Source organism: Rhinatrema bivittatum, chromosome 6 (assembly GCF_901001135.1).
Source record: "Rhinatrema bivittatum chromosome 6, aRhiBiv1.1, whole genome shotgun sequence".
In the NCBI taxonomy this organism is placed as follows: Eukaryota; Metazoa; Chordata; class Amphibia; order Gymnophiona; family Rhinatrematidae; genus Rhinatrema; species Rhinatrema bivittatum.
This window is the reverse complement of record NC_042620.1, coordinates 277,458,174-277,475,060: the sequence shown is the minus strand read 5'-3', so window position 1 is coordinate 277,475,060 and position 16,887 is coordinate 277,458,174. Positions and strand designations below refer to the sequence as shown.

Genomic DNA, 16,887 nt, shown 5'->3' with positions numbered 1-16,887 from the left:
CTGAGATGGACCCAGCAGTGTCCTCCTCTCTCTTTGTACTTGTTGCTCAGTCAGTGCCAGGGCCGGGATCTGGCACCAAGAGCCTTCATTCACAACCACCCGAGTGGGGATTTCCCCCCCCATACTTTATGCCCGTCATGCATCCCTTCCATGATCCCTCATACATGTTCCATGTGTGATCTCTTGCCCATATGCCGTGTGTGATCCCCTCACATTGCTCATCACCTGTGTTCCATGTCCACATCCCACCCAACAGTCCATGTCCCATGTGTAATGCTCTTGCCTACACCCTGGGTATGACCACTTGCTCACACTGCCTATCATCCTAGCCCACTGGCGCAGGACACAGTACCTTCTCCTCCAGTGAGCTCAGCAGACTGTTCAGAGTGGAGATTTTAAGGATGAGCTGCTCAAGGTCTGGTTCACTGCTGGGAGAACCCTACAGAAACATGAAAGGACATCTAAATACAGCGCCATGTTAAAAATGCCTGCAACATAGCTGTTGGGGGATGGGCGGGAGAGAAGCAGAAGGGAGTACTGGAATAGCAGGGTAATTCAAATTTATTAACAAGCAGCAAGATATTTACAGATAAACATTATTTACAATCTCTTCAGAGCAGAAACTGAAATCATGGCATTGCATAACTTATAGCTTTTGCATTCCAAGGTGTTATTTGACAGGTCTTCCCTGAATGTTCCCCAGAATGTTCTTTTACCACCTTCCTAATTTTTTTATGTTCAGCTCAGTATTGAATTAAGACATCTCTTCAGTAATTGGAACATGAATTTCTCTTAATACTAATGTACACCTGGATAATTATCATTTATAATTTATGACAGCGATTAGCCTCAGGGTGCCGGCACACTGAACTTTAAGGGACCAGAACCCAGTGCCAGGCTGCTATTGTACTTGCCAAACAAGACTACTACATCCATCTGACAAACTCTCTTGTACTTTACCTATTTTCAAGACAAGCTAAAATGCTCTGTAGAGTCACATTTAAAACTTTTTTTTTTAAATCTTAGAAGCCCAGACCAGAAGTAATCCATGCACTAAAAAAGGTGGAAGGAAAGCCAAAAGATTGTTGGCAAGGTTAAAAGGGGAGGGGAGGGGATCACGTGATGCAGTGAACCTGGGAGGTAGACTCTCTCTGGGCTCCCAGTGCCACCCTCTCTATCATCTCTAATTCCACTGCATCCTTCCTCCATGAACAACTAAGCCATAAGGAGTGGTAGCCTGTATGAATATTGACAGGTATATGACAAAATCCCCTTCGGGCATGCCAGCGAAAGCTGCTAAACACTAACAGATTTCGGCTCCAGTAAAAAGTTGTTTATCGATAAGGCTGGTCTGATAGCGAAAAAAAAGTAATACTGTCCAACTGGATAGGCAAAGAATGCCCACAAATAGCTCAATGGCAAACCAGATTTTATGCTAAAATTACTTACCTTTGAAATTCTCTCAGTCAAGAACAGGCTCCAATAAAAGTTAGAAGTCTGGCAAAACGTTTTAGATGGACTCTTCCCCTCAGTAAGGAATGTAATACTAAATTTATAATCTTGGTCATCAAGCATACATGTTCTAATCCATAACAGGTCAAAATAAGAGAAAGCAATGAAGAAGGATATTCAGAATTTTGCAACAGATAATTAAATGTGGCAAGATGCAGAGTTGCATTGAGACTTTAAGTTTAATCAAAAGGTAGGATGGGGAGGGGAGGACAGGAGAAAAGAAGCCATGAGTGCAACTAAGGGATTTCTTTGTAACTGTTCTATTTGTGTTATCTATCTTTGCTATAGTGATTTCACATTATTGTACATTGTTCATTCTTGATAATCATTGTATGTTGTTACTCATTGTTTTGAAAACTAATAAACAAGTTTGAAAAAAAAAAAAAAGGTGAGGTGATAGAGGCTATTCTAGCCAAAAGAACTTCCTTCAAAAATGGAAAATGTATCCAAATAAAGAAAATAGGAAACAGTATAAGCACTGGCAAGTTAGATGCAAAGGACTGAGAAGGAAAACAAAGACAGAATTTGAACAAAAACTTGCTATGGAAGCAAAAACTCATAATAAAATGTCTTTCAGGTACATTCGAAGTAAAAAGCCTGCAAGGGAGTCAGTTGGACCATTAGATGATCGAGGGGTAAAAGGGGCACTAAGGGAGGACAAGGCCATAGGAGAGAGATTGAATTCTTTGCTTTGGTCTTTACTGAGGAAGATGTAAGGCAGATACCCATGCCAGAAGTATATTCAAAGGTGATAATTCAGAGGAACGGAAACAAATCTCAATGAAACTGGAAGATTTACTAGGGCAAACTGACAAATTAAAGAATATCAAATCATCTAGGCCAGATGGTATACATCCCAGAGTGCTGAAAGAAATGAAAAATGAAATTGCAGACCTGCTAGTACTAGTAATATGTAAACTATCATTAAAATCAGCTACAATACTTGAAGACTGGAGGGTGGCCAATGTAACAGTGGTTTTTACAAAGGGTTCCAGAGGTGATCTAGGAAACTACAGACTGATGAGCCTGATGTCAGTGCTGGGAAAAATGGTTGAAAGTCTCCTACAGAACAACATTACTGAACATATAGATAGACATAGTTGAATGGGACAAAGTCAACATGGATTTAGCCAAGGGAAGACTTGCCTCACCAATCTGCTACTGTTTTTTAATGCATGAATAAACATGTGGATAAAGGTGAGCCAGTTGATATACTATATTTGGATTTTCAAAAAGCATTTGACAAAGTACCTCATGAAAGACTTTTCAGGAAATTAAACTTGCTGATGACAGAAAATTATTTAAAGTTGTTAAATCCCAAGAAGATTGTGAGAAATTGTAAGAGGACCTTGCAAGACTGGGAGACTGGACATCCAAATAGCAGATGACAATAAATGTGGACAAATGCAAAGTGATGCATGTAGGGAAGAGCAACCCAAATTATAGCTACACAATGCAAGGTTCCACATTGGGAGTCACCACCCAGGAAAAGGATCTAGGCATCATCGTGAATAATATGTTGAAATCCTCTGCTCAGTGTGCAGCGGCAGCCAAGAAAGCAAATAGAATGCTAGGAATTATTAGGAAAGGAATGGAGAATAAAACAGAGACTATCATAATGCTTCTGCATTGCTCCATGATGTGACTGCACTTTATGTACTGTGAGCAGTTCTGGTCACCACAATTATTTATTTATTTGGTCATTTTATATACTGCATTCCAAAAGTAGATCACAATGGTTTACAAAGTCAGCATTCAAATTCTGGACTGACATTCACATACTGGGTCAGCATTCAGCATTCATGTTCTAGGTTAACACTACAGCAACTACATATTCTAGTTTATATTATATATTCTAGGTCATATTCATACATATTCTAGGTCATATATATTCTAGGTCAATACCTCAACATCAAGTACCAGCTAATTCAGGTGCTTTTATAGTGGATTGTAATCCATATTTTCCATTTTATTATCCATCACGTAATAATCAGTCTGACATCATGATATACTTTACATCGCTCAATAATAATTGCTCAATCTACTAACACTGTCTATGGTTCTAACAGTGAAGTTATCGTCATATTGGTAATTTATGTTAAATCATATGCATTTCTAAAGAGCCATGTTTTCAGTTCACGTTTGAAACTCTTTCTTTCTGTTATCAGACGTAATGATTCTGGAAGAGAGTTCCACATCTTGGGAACATTCATTCTCTTATTTGTGTTAGATGTGTATTTCATGTTGTAGGCACCTTTAGAAGTCTTTTGTTTTGCGATCTTAAGGCTCTCTGTAGAATGTATGGTTGAAGTGTCACTCCTATTAGGGATGGGTTATTGTTGTTTATGATATTAAAAATTAGTTAATACTTTGTAATGAATTCTGGATTGTACGGAAGTCCTGTATTGTTAGTAATGGTTTCAGCCGATGTAGTATTCTCAGCTTGGAGTATCCTGTTTTAATTAATTTGTTTATATGTTTATTCATTGTAAAGTTCTCCTCGATTTGTATTCCTAGGTCCCGTACTTGCTCTGAGGGTGTAATTTTAAAATTTCCCAGGTCTAGGGTTGGTACGTAGCCGCGCGTATCTGTTAAAATCTGGGATCAGCACGCGGAAGGCTGTGCAAAATTGGCAGCCTGCGCCCGTTCCCTCCACCCCCCCCCCCCACACACCTTCCCCTCCCATCCCCTACCTAACCCCCCCTACCTTTGTTGCACAAGTTACGCCTGCCTGAGGCAGGCGTAACTTGCGCGCGCCAGGCCGGCTGCCGGCGTGCCATTCCCAGGCCCAGGAGCCTTCAGAGGCCTCGGCCATGCCCCCGAAACGCCCCCGGGCTGGAACCACGCCCGCAGCCCTGCCCTAAATGACGCGCCGCCGTGACACACCCCCCCCCCCCGACATGCCCCCCCCCCACCCAGGAAAGTATAAGGAGTTATGCGCGTCCCGGGGCTTGCACGCGCCGCCGAGCCTACTCAACATAGGCTCAGCGCGTGCAGGGGGAACTTCGGGCAGGTTTTCAGGGGGTACGCACGTATCTTTCGCGCGTACTCCTTTGAAAATCTGGCCCTATGTGTGGCCGTCTACCAGTGAGAACTGCACCACTGTTTTCCAGCCTGCAGTCCAAAACCCTTCTGAGTCCAGTACAATTCTGTTGCTTAAAAAGTTCTGAATGTAATTGACCTTTTAGAAACATTTCTTAATTTAAAATTATTCTCTTTCTGCTCAACAAGACTAATTCAAGGACAAATGGACAGAAGACAGCTCTAGCTACTGTTTTGGTTAAGAGCTTCCTAATTTATAAAAGAAGGCAAATGTCTTTGTGAGTGGCAACAGAAGGGTAATTAAATTTGTAAATAGTAGGATAATATGGCCTGTACACTTTTTTGAAGTTCTAAAAAAAAGACTTGCTACTAGCAAAAGGTTCTGTTGGCTTGAATCCAGAGATGTGCTATTTCTTGGTCAACACTGACCCCATGAGGAGATCCAGAAAGGAAAAGGGATACCATAACTAACTGCTCTTTGGGGCCGATGCAATACATTGTGCTCACAAGAGCGCACTATTTAACCCGCTGTCGGACGTGGGTTAAATAGGCGCTAATCCACCCCCAATGCAATAGGGAGATTAGCGCCTATTTAACGCGCGTCCGACGTGGAGTGAATGAGTTAGCGCTCATCACACGCAAATGCACGTGAATGAGGCTATTATTCATTCACTCCGCATTCAAAAAAATAAATGTGCATCTCAGACTCACATTTATCGCTCAGATATTAACGCCTGCCTGGAGCACGTAGAAGAAGTACAGAAAAGCAGAAAAAACTGCTTTTCGGTACTTCTTCAACAAAAAAAAAAAAATACCTTGGCAGACCACTGAGTTATGAAGACCAACACTGGTAAACTCGGCATCGGTTTTCATAACCGGTCGTCTGCCAGTAATGAAAACAGATGCCGATACTCAGATGGCCGGTTATGAAAACCGATGCCGAGTTTACCGGCGTCGGTCTTTATAACCGGCAGCCGCCACGGGGGTCGTGTTAGCAAGGAGGCGCTAAGGTCGCGCAAGCGACCCTAGCGCCTCCTTGCTAGCGTGACCCCCTAATTTGCACATTGCGTGGTGACCCCCCTTGCGGGCGCCATGCGTGCGCTAAGAAAGCGGCTTCTGAAAAATCAGAGCCCACTTTCTGCTAAATTTATTGCATCAGCCCCTTTTGTTAGTTTATGAGATACTGGTAAACTTAAATGGGCAAAGGAGATACCTTTGTATCACAGCTTAAGTAAGCAATACATTATGTGCCCAATATTCAAAGAGATATGTTTATCTAAATTATCTGGAAATAACTTATCCAGATAATTTAGAAGGATATTCAGCAGCACGGCTATGCTGCTGAATATAACCAGATAAGTTCTAGTTAGCTGGATAAATGATATCCGAATAACTTTAGACCTAATATTGAACAGGTCTACTTATTAACTTAACTGGATAAAGCTGAATACAGGCACTTATCCGGTTAAGATAACCAGATAAATTGCCCCGCGTTGATCTGCTCATTTCCCGCCCTCAAGATCTATCTACTGATCTGATAAATACAAAGAGGCTTATATTTATTGCTACTTAGCTGGATAAGTACCTAGTTATGTGCTATTTTGTAACAAGGACAAGTAAGTTGATTTTTAGATATTTCCTGATTTTGTTTTATTTCAGATTAGGTAAACAATATTAATATAGTACCTGCATTTAATGAGTAACACTGAGGTCCATATTCATTAGGCTGGGTAGTGGACACGATATTTATTTATTTATTTTATTTATTTGAAGGTTTTTATATACCAATAACCGTTTGCACATCATATCGGTTTACATGGAACAGAGTAGTTAGATAATAATAAGTAATAGTTACATGGAACAATTGGTTGCATAATATGATAAGATATGGTACATAACTATAAGCATAGTAGTAACTATAAACAGATAATGTGCTACTTAACCAGATATCTTGAAAAGATATCCGGCTAAGTAACACTGTCATCAGTCCAGAAGATCAGGAATGAGCAGGACAATCCCCTCCCCCCAAAGCATAATAGCAAGGCTGTGCTCTCCTAGCCCCCCACCCCTACCCCTCCATCCAAACCTTTTTAATGAGTTAGAAAGAGGCCAACATTATATGCCGGCCCAGTCCCGATTCTCATGTAAAAACATATAGTGCCTGACCCCCACCCCCATCCAGAAGCAAGTCTAGTGGCTCCTACCCCCCATCGTGCTCTCGGAGAGAGTATACAAAAAACTACCTCAAACTACCTCAGACTACATTAAAGAACCAGGCCAGCAGTCTCACCCAGTCCTCTTTAAGATTCAGACCCACAGGGAATCTTGGGTGAATGGAGGAGCCCTTCACGAGAGTATAAGATCTCATGGCCTAGGAGGGTTAAGTGGGCCCCAGGAAACAGACAGATACCCATCCTAAGCTGAGACCTGCTATGTTTAAGGTTTGAGAATGACAGGAAGTCATATATTGAAAGATTGTTTCCTGACGTCAAGGTGAGCGGCCTAAATTGTTTGTTTTGCTTTGCATTGCCCTTTATTATTTGAGAGATACATGAACTTCAAGGTGAGCTGCCAGATTTCTTTGTTTAGCCGTGTACTGCTCTTTGTTTTCACTGCAAATAACTGCACTTAAGGAACAGCAAGAATCTGCCTTCTTTTTCCTCTGGCTGTTCCCAAGCTGCTACCACTCAAGTTACCACTTGCCTGATACCTTTCTTTTGTGAGCCAGGAGCAAGGGACCCCTTCTCCTACTCCTAGTGTCTCCAGTGCTGTTCTGACAAAGGCAGCACTGGAAGCATAAACCTACGTTGAAATTTACGCTTCCAGTATTGCCTCTGTCAGAGCAGCACTGGAGGCACTGGGAGCAGGGCAGAGGGTCCTTCGCTCCCACCTCAGATAAAAAAGGTATCAGGTGGAATAGGGAGGGGCATGGGGATGGGGGTAGGCACCACTAGTTTTACTTGTGGATGGGTGAGAATCAGGCCAATTATGTTTTACGTGAGAATCAGGATTGGGCCGGTATACAATGCCGGCCCCTTATTAACTCATTAAAAGGTTTAGATAGGGGGTGAGGGGCTATGAGAGCACGGCCTTACTATTACACTTTGGTGGGTGATTGTCCCACACATACCTGATCTTCTGGAATGATGACGTTATCCGGCCCTCAAGGCTGCATAACTTTAGACCTGGTCAGAAGCAGGTCTAAAGTTATCTGGCTAACCTAACTGGATATACCTGATATTCAGCTAAGCTAACTGGATATCTTAGTCCCTCCTTGGAATGCCCCCAAACCGCCCCTTTTTTATCTGGCTAAATTATATTTTATCAGCTATAGTTTAGCTGGATAAGTGGCTGAATATGCCATATTTGCCATTTAGATGGATAACTTTTGAGATATCTATCTAAATGGCTTTTGAATATGGACCTCACAGTAAATGATGGCAGATAAAGACCAAATATTAGGAAAACTTAGTTTTGAGGGAAATTTCAGAAGAGTTGTCAGGAGTTTATTCAGAGTAGAGAGGGAGAAGATCATCTGGTCTACCTGGAGCTCTGGAAGTAATCATAGATACCCCCAAGCATCAGCAACTGCTTTCATCAACCATTTGGATTGCAGAAAATTAATCTAAAGTATTCAACAATCATGTGAGATTGAACTGAAATTAAATGCAAATATTCTGGCTGGAATTTAGATGGGAATTTTTAGAACTCATTTTTGATTTGCTTGAACTGAAAATTGAGATAAAGCATGGGGTTTGGGATTTTTTTTTGTACACTCTACAAAAAGCTAATTTTCCTATATAGGAACCCTTGCTTTCCCTAACTAAAAGGAGCATACTAACTTACTGGGGAGGTTCTGTGCCTAAATAAATGTGAGAGGTTTGGGATTTGCTCCCCTATGTGGGAACATGCAAATGGTGTGTGCTAATTGTTTATCAGCCCAAAGCACCTGCTATCCTCATGGATTTTTAGTTCAGCATTTAAGGAAGCAGGAGCTCTCTGCTCTGTGTCTTCTAATTTTTCCTCTTAAGTTATGAGAAAGGAGTAAGGAAGCACCCATTAAGGGTCAGTCACTAGTCGACTCATCTACTTGACTTTAAACTTGTTTTGGACTCTTTTAAGCCAATTTTTGAGGATTCCCTGTGAGAGCCCACACCCCTGGTTGCAGTGGATGGGGCATCCCTGTATTTGAGGCCGGATGTGGGGTAAGGAAGACCTGCTTGTGCTATGTCTCCTAATGAGCATACACAGTGACAGTGAGCTGCTACAGAGGAAGTATATTTTTGCATTAACCGTGTTGAACTATCTCCTCTGTTGTGAGGCATGGAAGTTTTTGCACCCTTCCTGCTTCTTGCTTAATTTTCCCCTTTTGGTTTCAAGTAATCTTTTTCTCCACTTTGGGGCTGATAACCCAAGGTACCTGGAATCAGCATCCTAAACCTATTGAAGAGAGTCTTTCCATCGGAGAGACACAGAGGAGACACCAAGACCATCTAAAGAAAGGGATCCTAGTAGAGTGCACTGATATGCACTGATAGGAGAAACAAGGAAGATACAACATAAAGATAACAAGAACTTTGTTGCTACTAAGGGAAGTCAATTAAGGGTATGAGAAGTGCCCACCAGGCACTGCCTAAGTAGTAGAAAGAATCCAGGAAAATTCAAGGGAGAGTGAAGAACCCTTCAGGTGCTGCATAAGAGGATTTCTGGAAGAGTATTAAATCTGGGACTGAGTTCCGATTCAATATTGTGACTGTCTGCATATTCTAATCACCTCCCCTGGGAAGAATCAAATAGAAGTAAATTGGGAAGTAACAGAAGGTTAAACTAACTTTAATCTGCATGATTGGAGGAGTTTAGGGAATTAGATACAAGAAGGAATTATGTGTAAATACAGAGCTTCCACATAGAAGTAGAGACTTTACCAAGAAGTGGAGTCACAAGTTCATTCTGTCTGCTGTTTATTATTTATTGCTGCTATCAAGTGAATGAAAGAAATGTAAATATTATTAACTCATCTGAACAAACTATCAGTAAACAAGTTGGAAACAACAATTCCTCTACTGTGTGTTCTTTGGATGCAGAGCCTGTATAAATATTGATAACGCGCACTAAGGACGGGAACAGGGCATAATTGAAAAAAGGAAGTGGGTATAAGAGCTATTGTTTGTCCCTACAAACTGGAACTCGTGGCCTCACGTTAAAGCTATCCGGTAGGGAGAAGAAGTTGAATAGGAACCGAGGGGAGTTGTGCAGTTGCCTCCCTTTTCTTTCCATGTGCCCCTGGCCTCACCTGGAGTACTATGCTTAGATCTGGAGACCATATCTCAAAAAGGATAAAGACAGAATGGAAACTGTCAATATTAACATATGTTAATATGTAAATATCTTTAACCCTTTAGTTTCAAGTTTTCAGGCTCACGTACAGAGCCTCCTTCTAGCTGCAGCACCTTTGTTGCAAATTGTTACTCTTGTTGCTCCCCTTTCCCCCCTCCCTGTTTTTTGTATTTTCCACCTTTTGTTCAGATGTAAACCGATATGATGTGCCCTCGAATGTCGGTATAAAAAAAAAAAAGCTGTTAAATAAATAAATAAATAAGGAAGGCGCCCAAAATGGTGTGGGGTCTGTTTCAGAAAACCTTTGAGGAAAGGCTGAAGGATCTGAATATGTACACTCTGGAGGACAGGAGGTGCAGGGGAGATATGATACAGACCTTCAGATACCTGAAAGGTTTTAATGATGCACAAACTTCAAACATTTTCCATTGGAAAGAAAAGAGTAGAACTAGGGGTCATGATATGAAACTCCAGGGGGGATGACTAAGAACCAATATCAGGAAATATTTCTTCACAGAGAGGGTGGTGGATGCCTGGAATGCCCTTCCACAAAAGGTGGTGAAGACAAGAACAGTTAATGAATTCTAAAGAGCATTGGACAAACACTGTGCATCCTACAGACTTAAAGAAAAGGATAGTATAACATTTCTGCATGAGGGTAAACTGCCCGGAGCAGCAGTTACTACCCTTAACAGAAACATGGGGGGTAACCTGCATGGAGTAGCAATTACTACCCTTAACAGAAACATGGGGGTAACCTGCATGGAGTAGCAATTATTACCCTTAACAGAAACATGGGGGTAACCTGCATGGAGTAGCAATTACTACCCTTAACAGAAACATGGGGGTAACCTGCATGGAGTAGCAATTACTACCCTTAACAGAAACATGGGGGGTAACCTGCATGGAGTGGCAGTTACTACTCTTAACAGAAACATAGGGGTAACCTGCACGGAGTAGCAATTACTACCCTTAACAGAAACATGGGGGGTAACCTGCATGGAGTAGCAATTACTACCCTTAACAGAATGCATGGGGGTAATCTGGAAAGAGCAGCAGTTACTCTCATAAGCAAATTGCTGGATAGACTAGATGGACCATTTGGTCTTTTTCTGCCGTCATTACTACGTTACTATGTAAGTAAAAGAATCCATCCTGCCCAAGGGTTACACCTATTTTTCCAATACTAATTAAATTCTTCTTTTACTGTAATGACATGTGTTTCCATCTTCCATAGAGCATAAGAATCTATATGTGTTATGTAAATGTGCATACACTGAGTTTGCTTATATTACTTGCAATAGTAATGTGAGGATACTTGTGCAGTGGGCCAGGTTACCTGCTACTCAGCACTCCAAGCCCTTGGAGGTTCTGCTGCCAGCCATGTTTTTAGCACTGCTTCTGCATAGCTTGCCCCATCCTGAGCTCTTGGCCTCAGCTTGGAGTCTCCTGCACGCTATATTATAGCTATCCTAGTTCTGGGCTATACCTTGTCTTTGCTCTGTATTTGGCCCTATTATTGTGGCCCTCTTGCTCAAGTCTATGTTTGTGCTGTCTTGTTGGTCTTGTTCTGTTTGCCTGTGTGCTGTTTGCTTGTGTGCCCTAGTTTAGTGGCCTTCTCGTTCTCTGTCTGTCCTGTCTTGGTTTTGTTCTTATGTCTTGTTTTGTGGTGCACTCCTTCTCCTGTGTTTGTGGGAACCCTTTTTGTTTCTTGTTTATTCCGGCAGCCTGCCCTGCCTTCGTGGGCGCCTTTTTGTTCCGGTGTGCACCTCCTGCCAAGTCCTGCCTGCCTGCCACCAGAACCTGAGAGCTCAGCTCAAGGGAGAGGTGGCTGGTCAGGCAGAAGATCCTGCATAGCCAGCTCCTGGGTCTTGCCTGCTCCTGCTTTGGAGGCTACCCGTGCCCTGAGAAGTTCTATTTTGTAGGGTTTTAAAAATGTTTTCTTTGCTCCAGCCTCTCCTCCCCATCCCTGGGAGAACCTTTATTTATGTATGTATGTATGTATTTATTTATTTATTATATACCGATGTTCGTGGGGTACATCACATCAGTTTACAAAAAATCAAATTCAATAACAAGAGATCACAGTATAAAAAACATCAAATGATAAAAGTACAGTTAAATATCATAAAATACAATAACATTCAAATTATAAGAACATAGTTAAAATATCACAAACTACAATTAAGCGCTGTATAAATTTCTAATTGTTCTAGTAAAGATAGATGACTGTGTTATAAGTAAAATGAGTAAAAAATTCTATATATCCAGTATTATGAGAAAGCTTTTTGGAAGAGCCAGGTTTTAATGCCCTTTTTAAACGTTCTACTGTTTGAGTCCATTCTTAGTTCTTGAGGTAGTAAGTTCCATAGCTGAGGGCCTGCGATTGATATGGCTCTTTGCCTTACGCAATTGAGATGTGCTGTTTTAGGGGAGGGGATAGGTAGCGTCCCATTATTCACGGATCGGGTGATTCTCTGAGGAGTGATTCTCTGAGGAGGGGTGATTCTCTGAGGAGATGTTCAGATCTTTTGGTTGTGTGGGAGTGTTGCACGTGCCCATTCTAAATCACATAGCTAAGAGGTGGAGTTATTTATGTGGCCCTTCCCACTTAAATAACATTTGCAAGAAAATAAAGGTCTACTTGCAGTTTGGTGTCCTAGATTTTGTTCTTCTGATTCTGGATATTTTCTCTGGTAACCAATGCAAGTTTCTTGTCTTTAGCTTGCTTCTTTCAGCTCTTTCCAGGTGTTTTCTCCACTTCCAAACACAATTTCTTGTCTTTGGCTTGCCTCTTTCAGTTCTTTCAAAGTACTTTCACCATTTTCCAGCAAACTTACTTCCATCTCCATGCACATGACAGCTGCCATGCCAATGGCCACTGTGCACTGAGCTTCCATTCCCAGCTTCCTCCCACCACCAGGACAGCAGGGGGTGTTACAGGGCAGGCATGAGGTGCACTGGCAGAGCGGTGTGTGTATGTTATCTTGCTCTTAGAATAACGGGCTGCTGCAGAATTGTGTGTGAGAATAACAGGGTGCTGCAGGGCAGGAGTGAGGTGTGTTGGCAGAACTGAGTGCAAGTGTCTCTGACCTAGAATAACGGAGTGCTGCAGGGCAGGAGTGAGGTGCGTTGGCAGAGCTGCGTGTGAGGTGTTCTGTCATAGAATAACCAGGTGCTGTAGGGCAGGCGTGAGGTGCGTTAGTAGAGGTGTGTGTGAGGATCTCTGACCTACAATAACTGGGTGCTGCAGGGCAGGATTGAGGTGCATTGGCAGAGCTGTGTGTGAGGGTTTCTGTCCTAGAATAACCAGGTGCTGCAGGGCAGAAGTGAGGTGCATTAGTAGAGGTGTGTGTGTGAGGGTCTCTGTCTAAGAATAACCAGGTGCTGCAGGGCAGGAATGAGGTATATTGGCAGATCAGTATGTGAGGGTCTCAATCCTATAACAGTGTGCTGCAGGGCAGGAGTGAAGTGCATTGGCAGAGGTGTGTGTGAATGTCTCTGTCTTAGAATAACAGTGTGCTGCAGGGCAGGAGTGAGGTGCATTGGCAGATCTCTGTGTGAGGGTCTCTATCCTATAATAACAGGGTGCTGCAAGGCAGGAGGTGCATTAGTAGCAGTGTGTGTGTCTCTGTCCTATAATAACAGGGCAAGAGTGAGGTGCATTAATAAAGGTGTGTGTGAGTGTCTCTGTCCTATTATAACATGGTGCTGCAGGGCAGGAATGAGGTGCATTGGCAGAGGTGTTTGTGAGTGTCTCTGTTTTAGAATAATGGGGTATGGTTCTCAAAATTGCAGTAACAGAAGATGATGCAGGACAGGAGTGATATATAAATGTAAATAAGGGATCTCTGAAGGAATGATGGGAATTTTAAGAGATATGTAAATTGGACAGATGAGTTATATAGTCTTTTTCAGCCATCATGTTTCTAATTTTTCTAACTCTGGAAACTGGAGAGAAAGGGAAAAGAAAGCAGCGTACAGTGTAGGAGATAGGGAGGAGAGAGCTGTGCAACATGAAGCCTGAGTAACAAGGACATCCCACTGATTGCTCCTGACCCAGAGACAGACACAGCCCTACTAAGAAGGAGGTTGAGGATGGGATAGTCTTGCTCCCCTGATAGGCTGAGGGGATGAGCAAAAAGACTTACCTGTTTTCTGACAACACACATAGCTGATTGTGGGTAATCAAACACTTTGACCAGTGTCTCCAGGCTGGACAGTGCCATATCTGTTTCACTGCAAGAGAAAAATATCATCAGAGCAGAATCAGTGTTCCAGACACCCTACTGACTATCCCACCCACAGACACTGACTCATATACCCATCATTGCCTGCACACCCCAGTTCACAACCCGCCTGCATACCAGCACTCACTGCCCTACTGCACTGCACCAGTACACTTCTCACTGCCCCATACCCTAATTCTCTGTCCTGTTTGCATACCACTTCTCACTGCCAGCCATGCCCTGCACACCCCAATTCCAACCTGCCTGCACACCACCACTCACTGCCCTACCTGCATTACAGCAGCATACCACTACTCACTGCCCCCACACCCCAATTCTCTGTCCTGCCTGCATACCACTACTCACTGCCCATCCATGCTCTGCATATCCCATTTCCAACCTGCCTGCACACCACCACTCACTGCCCTACCTGCACTGCACCAGCATACCACTACTCACTGCCCCCACACCCCAATTCTCTGTCCTGCCTGCATTCCACTATCTCAGTGCCCAACCATGCCCTGCACATCCCAATTCATAAATCCATTCTCTCAGGTTCATACTCTGTCAAGTAGTACTGGATGAGGAAATCAATAACAAGGAGTATGGGTCAATTTCTCTCTCCAGAAACCCATGTCATATATCTGTAACACATCATTGTCCTTAAGAGTTAATGTATTAATGAGAGCAATAATAATAGTGCTCAATAATCAGACAAAAGAATATTCATATAAGAATATGCTTATTTTATTATATATGAGTAAATCGATCAAGTCTCTTGGGAACTGGGGGAGGCTTGATTACATCGCTACATGTAATTTACTTAATTTCCCCCCCTGTGCCCACCACCTGCACATGCATATGCACATGTTATAAAATCGGTGCGCACAAGGACGTGCATGCGCATATTTTAAAATCTATCCTTAATTGTTTTCATTTATAGGCTTATACATTTATACCTTATTTGCATTTATAGGCTTAATTGTTGCAGGCATACATATCTTATCTCTTTGAGTTTAGCTGGCTGTATGCCCAGACATCTAGCTATCCAGTTACATTGCAGTTTATTTATTTATAGTTTATTTTACTAATTTAATGCTTCTAATAATTAAGTACTGGATTATAAACTTTTAACAACATGCTGCTTTTCTTTTATGGCAAATCATAATAATTTAATGGCTTACAAAAAAATTTGTACTGAGCTGTTGTCTCGGATGCCTCCCAGGTCTTCTAGTTGATGACATGTAATCTCAAGGAAAGGTCATGAAAGTCCTTTCTGGCAATGTGTTTGTGAGAAGATGTCCATTAGACATCTGTGAGCATCTTGGAGTCAAACGGAATCCCATATCAGAAGTTTCTGTTTGTATTCCTCTGCTCTGTACTGAAGAACTAACAGGCAGTATTGTTCTTTTCTTAAAGGGTAGTGGATTTCTTGTCATCAATGTTTGAGGCTCTCGTCCCCATGATACCCTCTCCATTCAGTCAGATACCTCTGAACTACTGCAATTTAACAAAGATTGTGTAGCTTTTATCTCTTCATCTAAACACATACCTTCCACTGTGCCAGAGCACTTGGCCCTGCCCCCAGACCGCTGTCATGCCTCTGGACATGCCCCAGACATGCCCCAAATGCCACGCTGCCCCCCGACATACTCCCGACACGCCCCCAAGCAAAGCCCCGGGGCTTTGCATGCGCCGGCGGCCTATGCAAAATAGGCGCACCGGCACAGGGCTTTTAAAATCTACCCCAATGTGTACACACTGAATTGCAGCTGTGGTGTACATGATCCATATCAGAAAAAGAAGCATTGCCTGTGGGGAGTCTAACAACCAGACAAAAGGGACGCATGATAAAAGAGACTTGTAATGCTGAAACCACAGGCACCATGGCAGGGCTGAAACTCAGATAGAGGAGAGATTACCTGTGGGAACAGGAAAAGATACTAATGGAATAATAATAATGGGCTAGGCTAAGAAGAAAAGAAACAGATCCAGCCGTCATTATGCTGAGATAAGAGCAAACTGGTAAACAAAGAAAGAAATTCTTTATATAAGCAGCTAATGTGCAGGCAGAAAACTGAAGGAGCTCCAACAGTGACTGTTAAGTCATTTGTTTCTCCTTCCCGATTCCCTGTCTTATTTTGCACACCAATAAATTCGTCTAACCTGACTGAGTACCATTTGTTTATCTGTAAGCAAGGGAATAAGCACTGTAAGTGTTAGAATTCGTAGGTTAATGGGCCCTTGGCCCAAAGTGAAAGATGATCAGGTCCACGGGGAGGAGCCCCACTGAGCCTCACTGTCGGGAGGCGAGGTCTGAGCAATAGGTGATACAGCCCAGTGAGTACAGGGAGAGCAGGAGACTGGGGTGTGGATGCGGTTGCCAGAATAGGTCCTCCTAGTGGTGGAGTGCTGAGCAGGCCCCAAGGAGCAGGGTATGGAGGAGTGCTTGAGAAGCGACCCCAGAAGCCACAGAGAGAGTCAGCTTGGGAGGTATGATGTAGGCTTACCCAAGACGTGGGGAAGCCCAGGAGTCTCTGGCAGTGCAAGAGGACACTACCCCGAGGAGCGGGGAGCAGGACGTAGTAACACGAATATACAAGGCGCTGCCCCGAGGAACAGGGGAGCGCGGCACAGTCCCAAAGTTCACAATGCACTACCCCAGGAGCAGGGGGGCACAGCTTGGTCACAAGTGAAAGGCAATAGCCCGTGGAGTAGGGTACACTAGCGCTAGGTCTCCATGAAGCAGAGTAGTGAGGCAATGGCC

General features: G+C 42.9%; 1 protein-coding gene across 1 annotated transcript in view; it reads right to left on the bottom strand.

Annotated features, from left to right (window-relative positions):
- Positions 1–15,731, bottom strand: part of LOC115094710 (phosphatidylinositol 3,4,5-trisphosphate 5-phosphatase 2-like) — a 116,707-nt gene extending 100,976 nt beyond the window's left edge. Inside the window, exons 1-3 of the mRNA XM_029607963.1 lie at positions 15,673–15,731; positions 14,043–14,130; positions 353–439 (exon numbers count right to left, since the gene is read on the bottom strand). Coding sequence (XP_029463823.1) covers positions 353–439; positions 14,043–14,130; positions 15,673–15,731 — 234 coding nt within the window. The remainder of the gene's footprint in view (positions 1–352; positions 440–14,042; positions 14,131–15,672) is intronic.
- Positions 15,732–16,887: the final 1,156 nt, after the last annotated feature.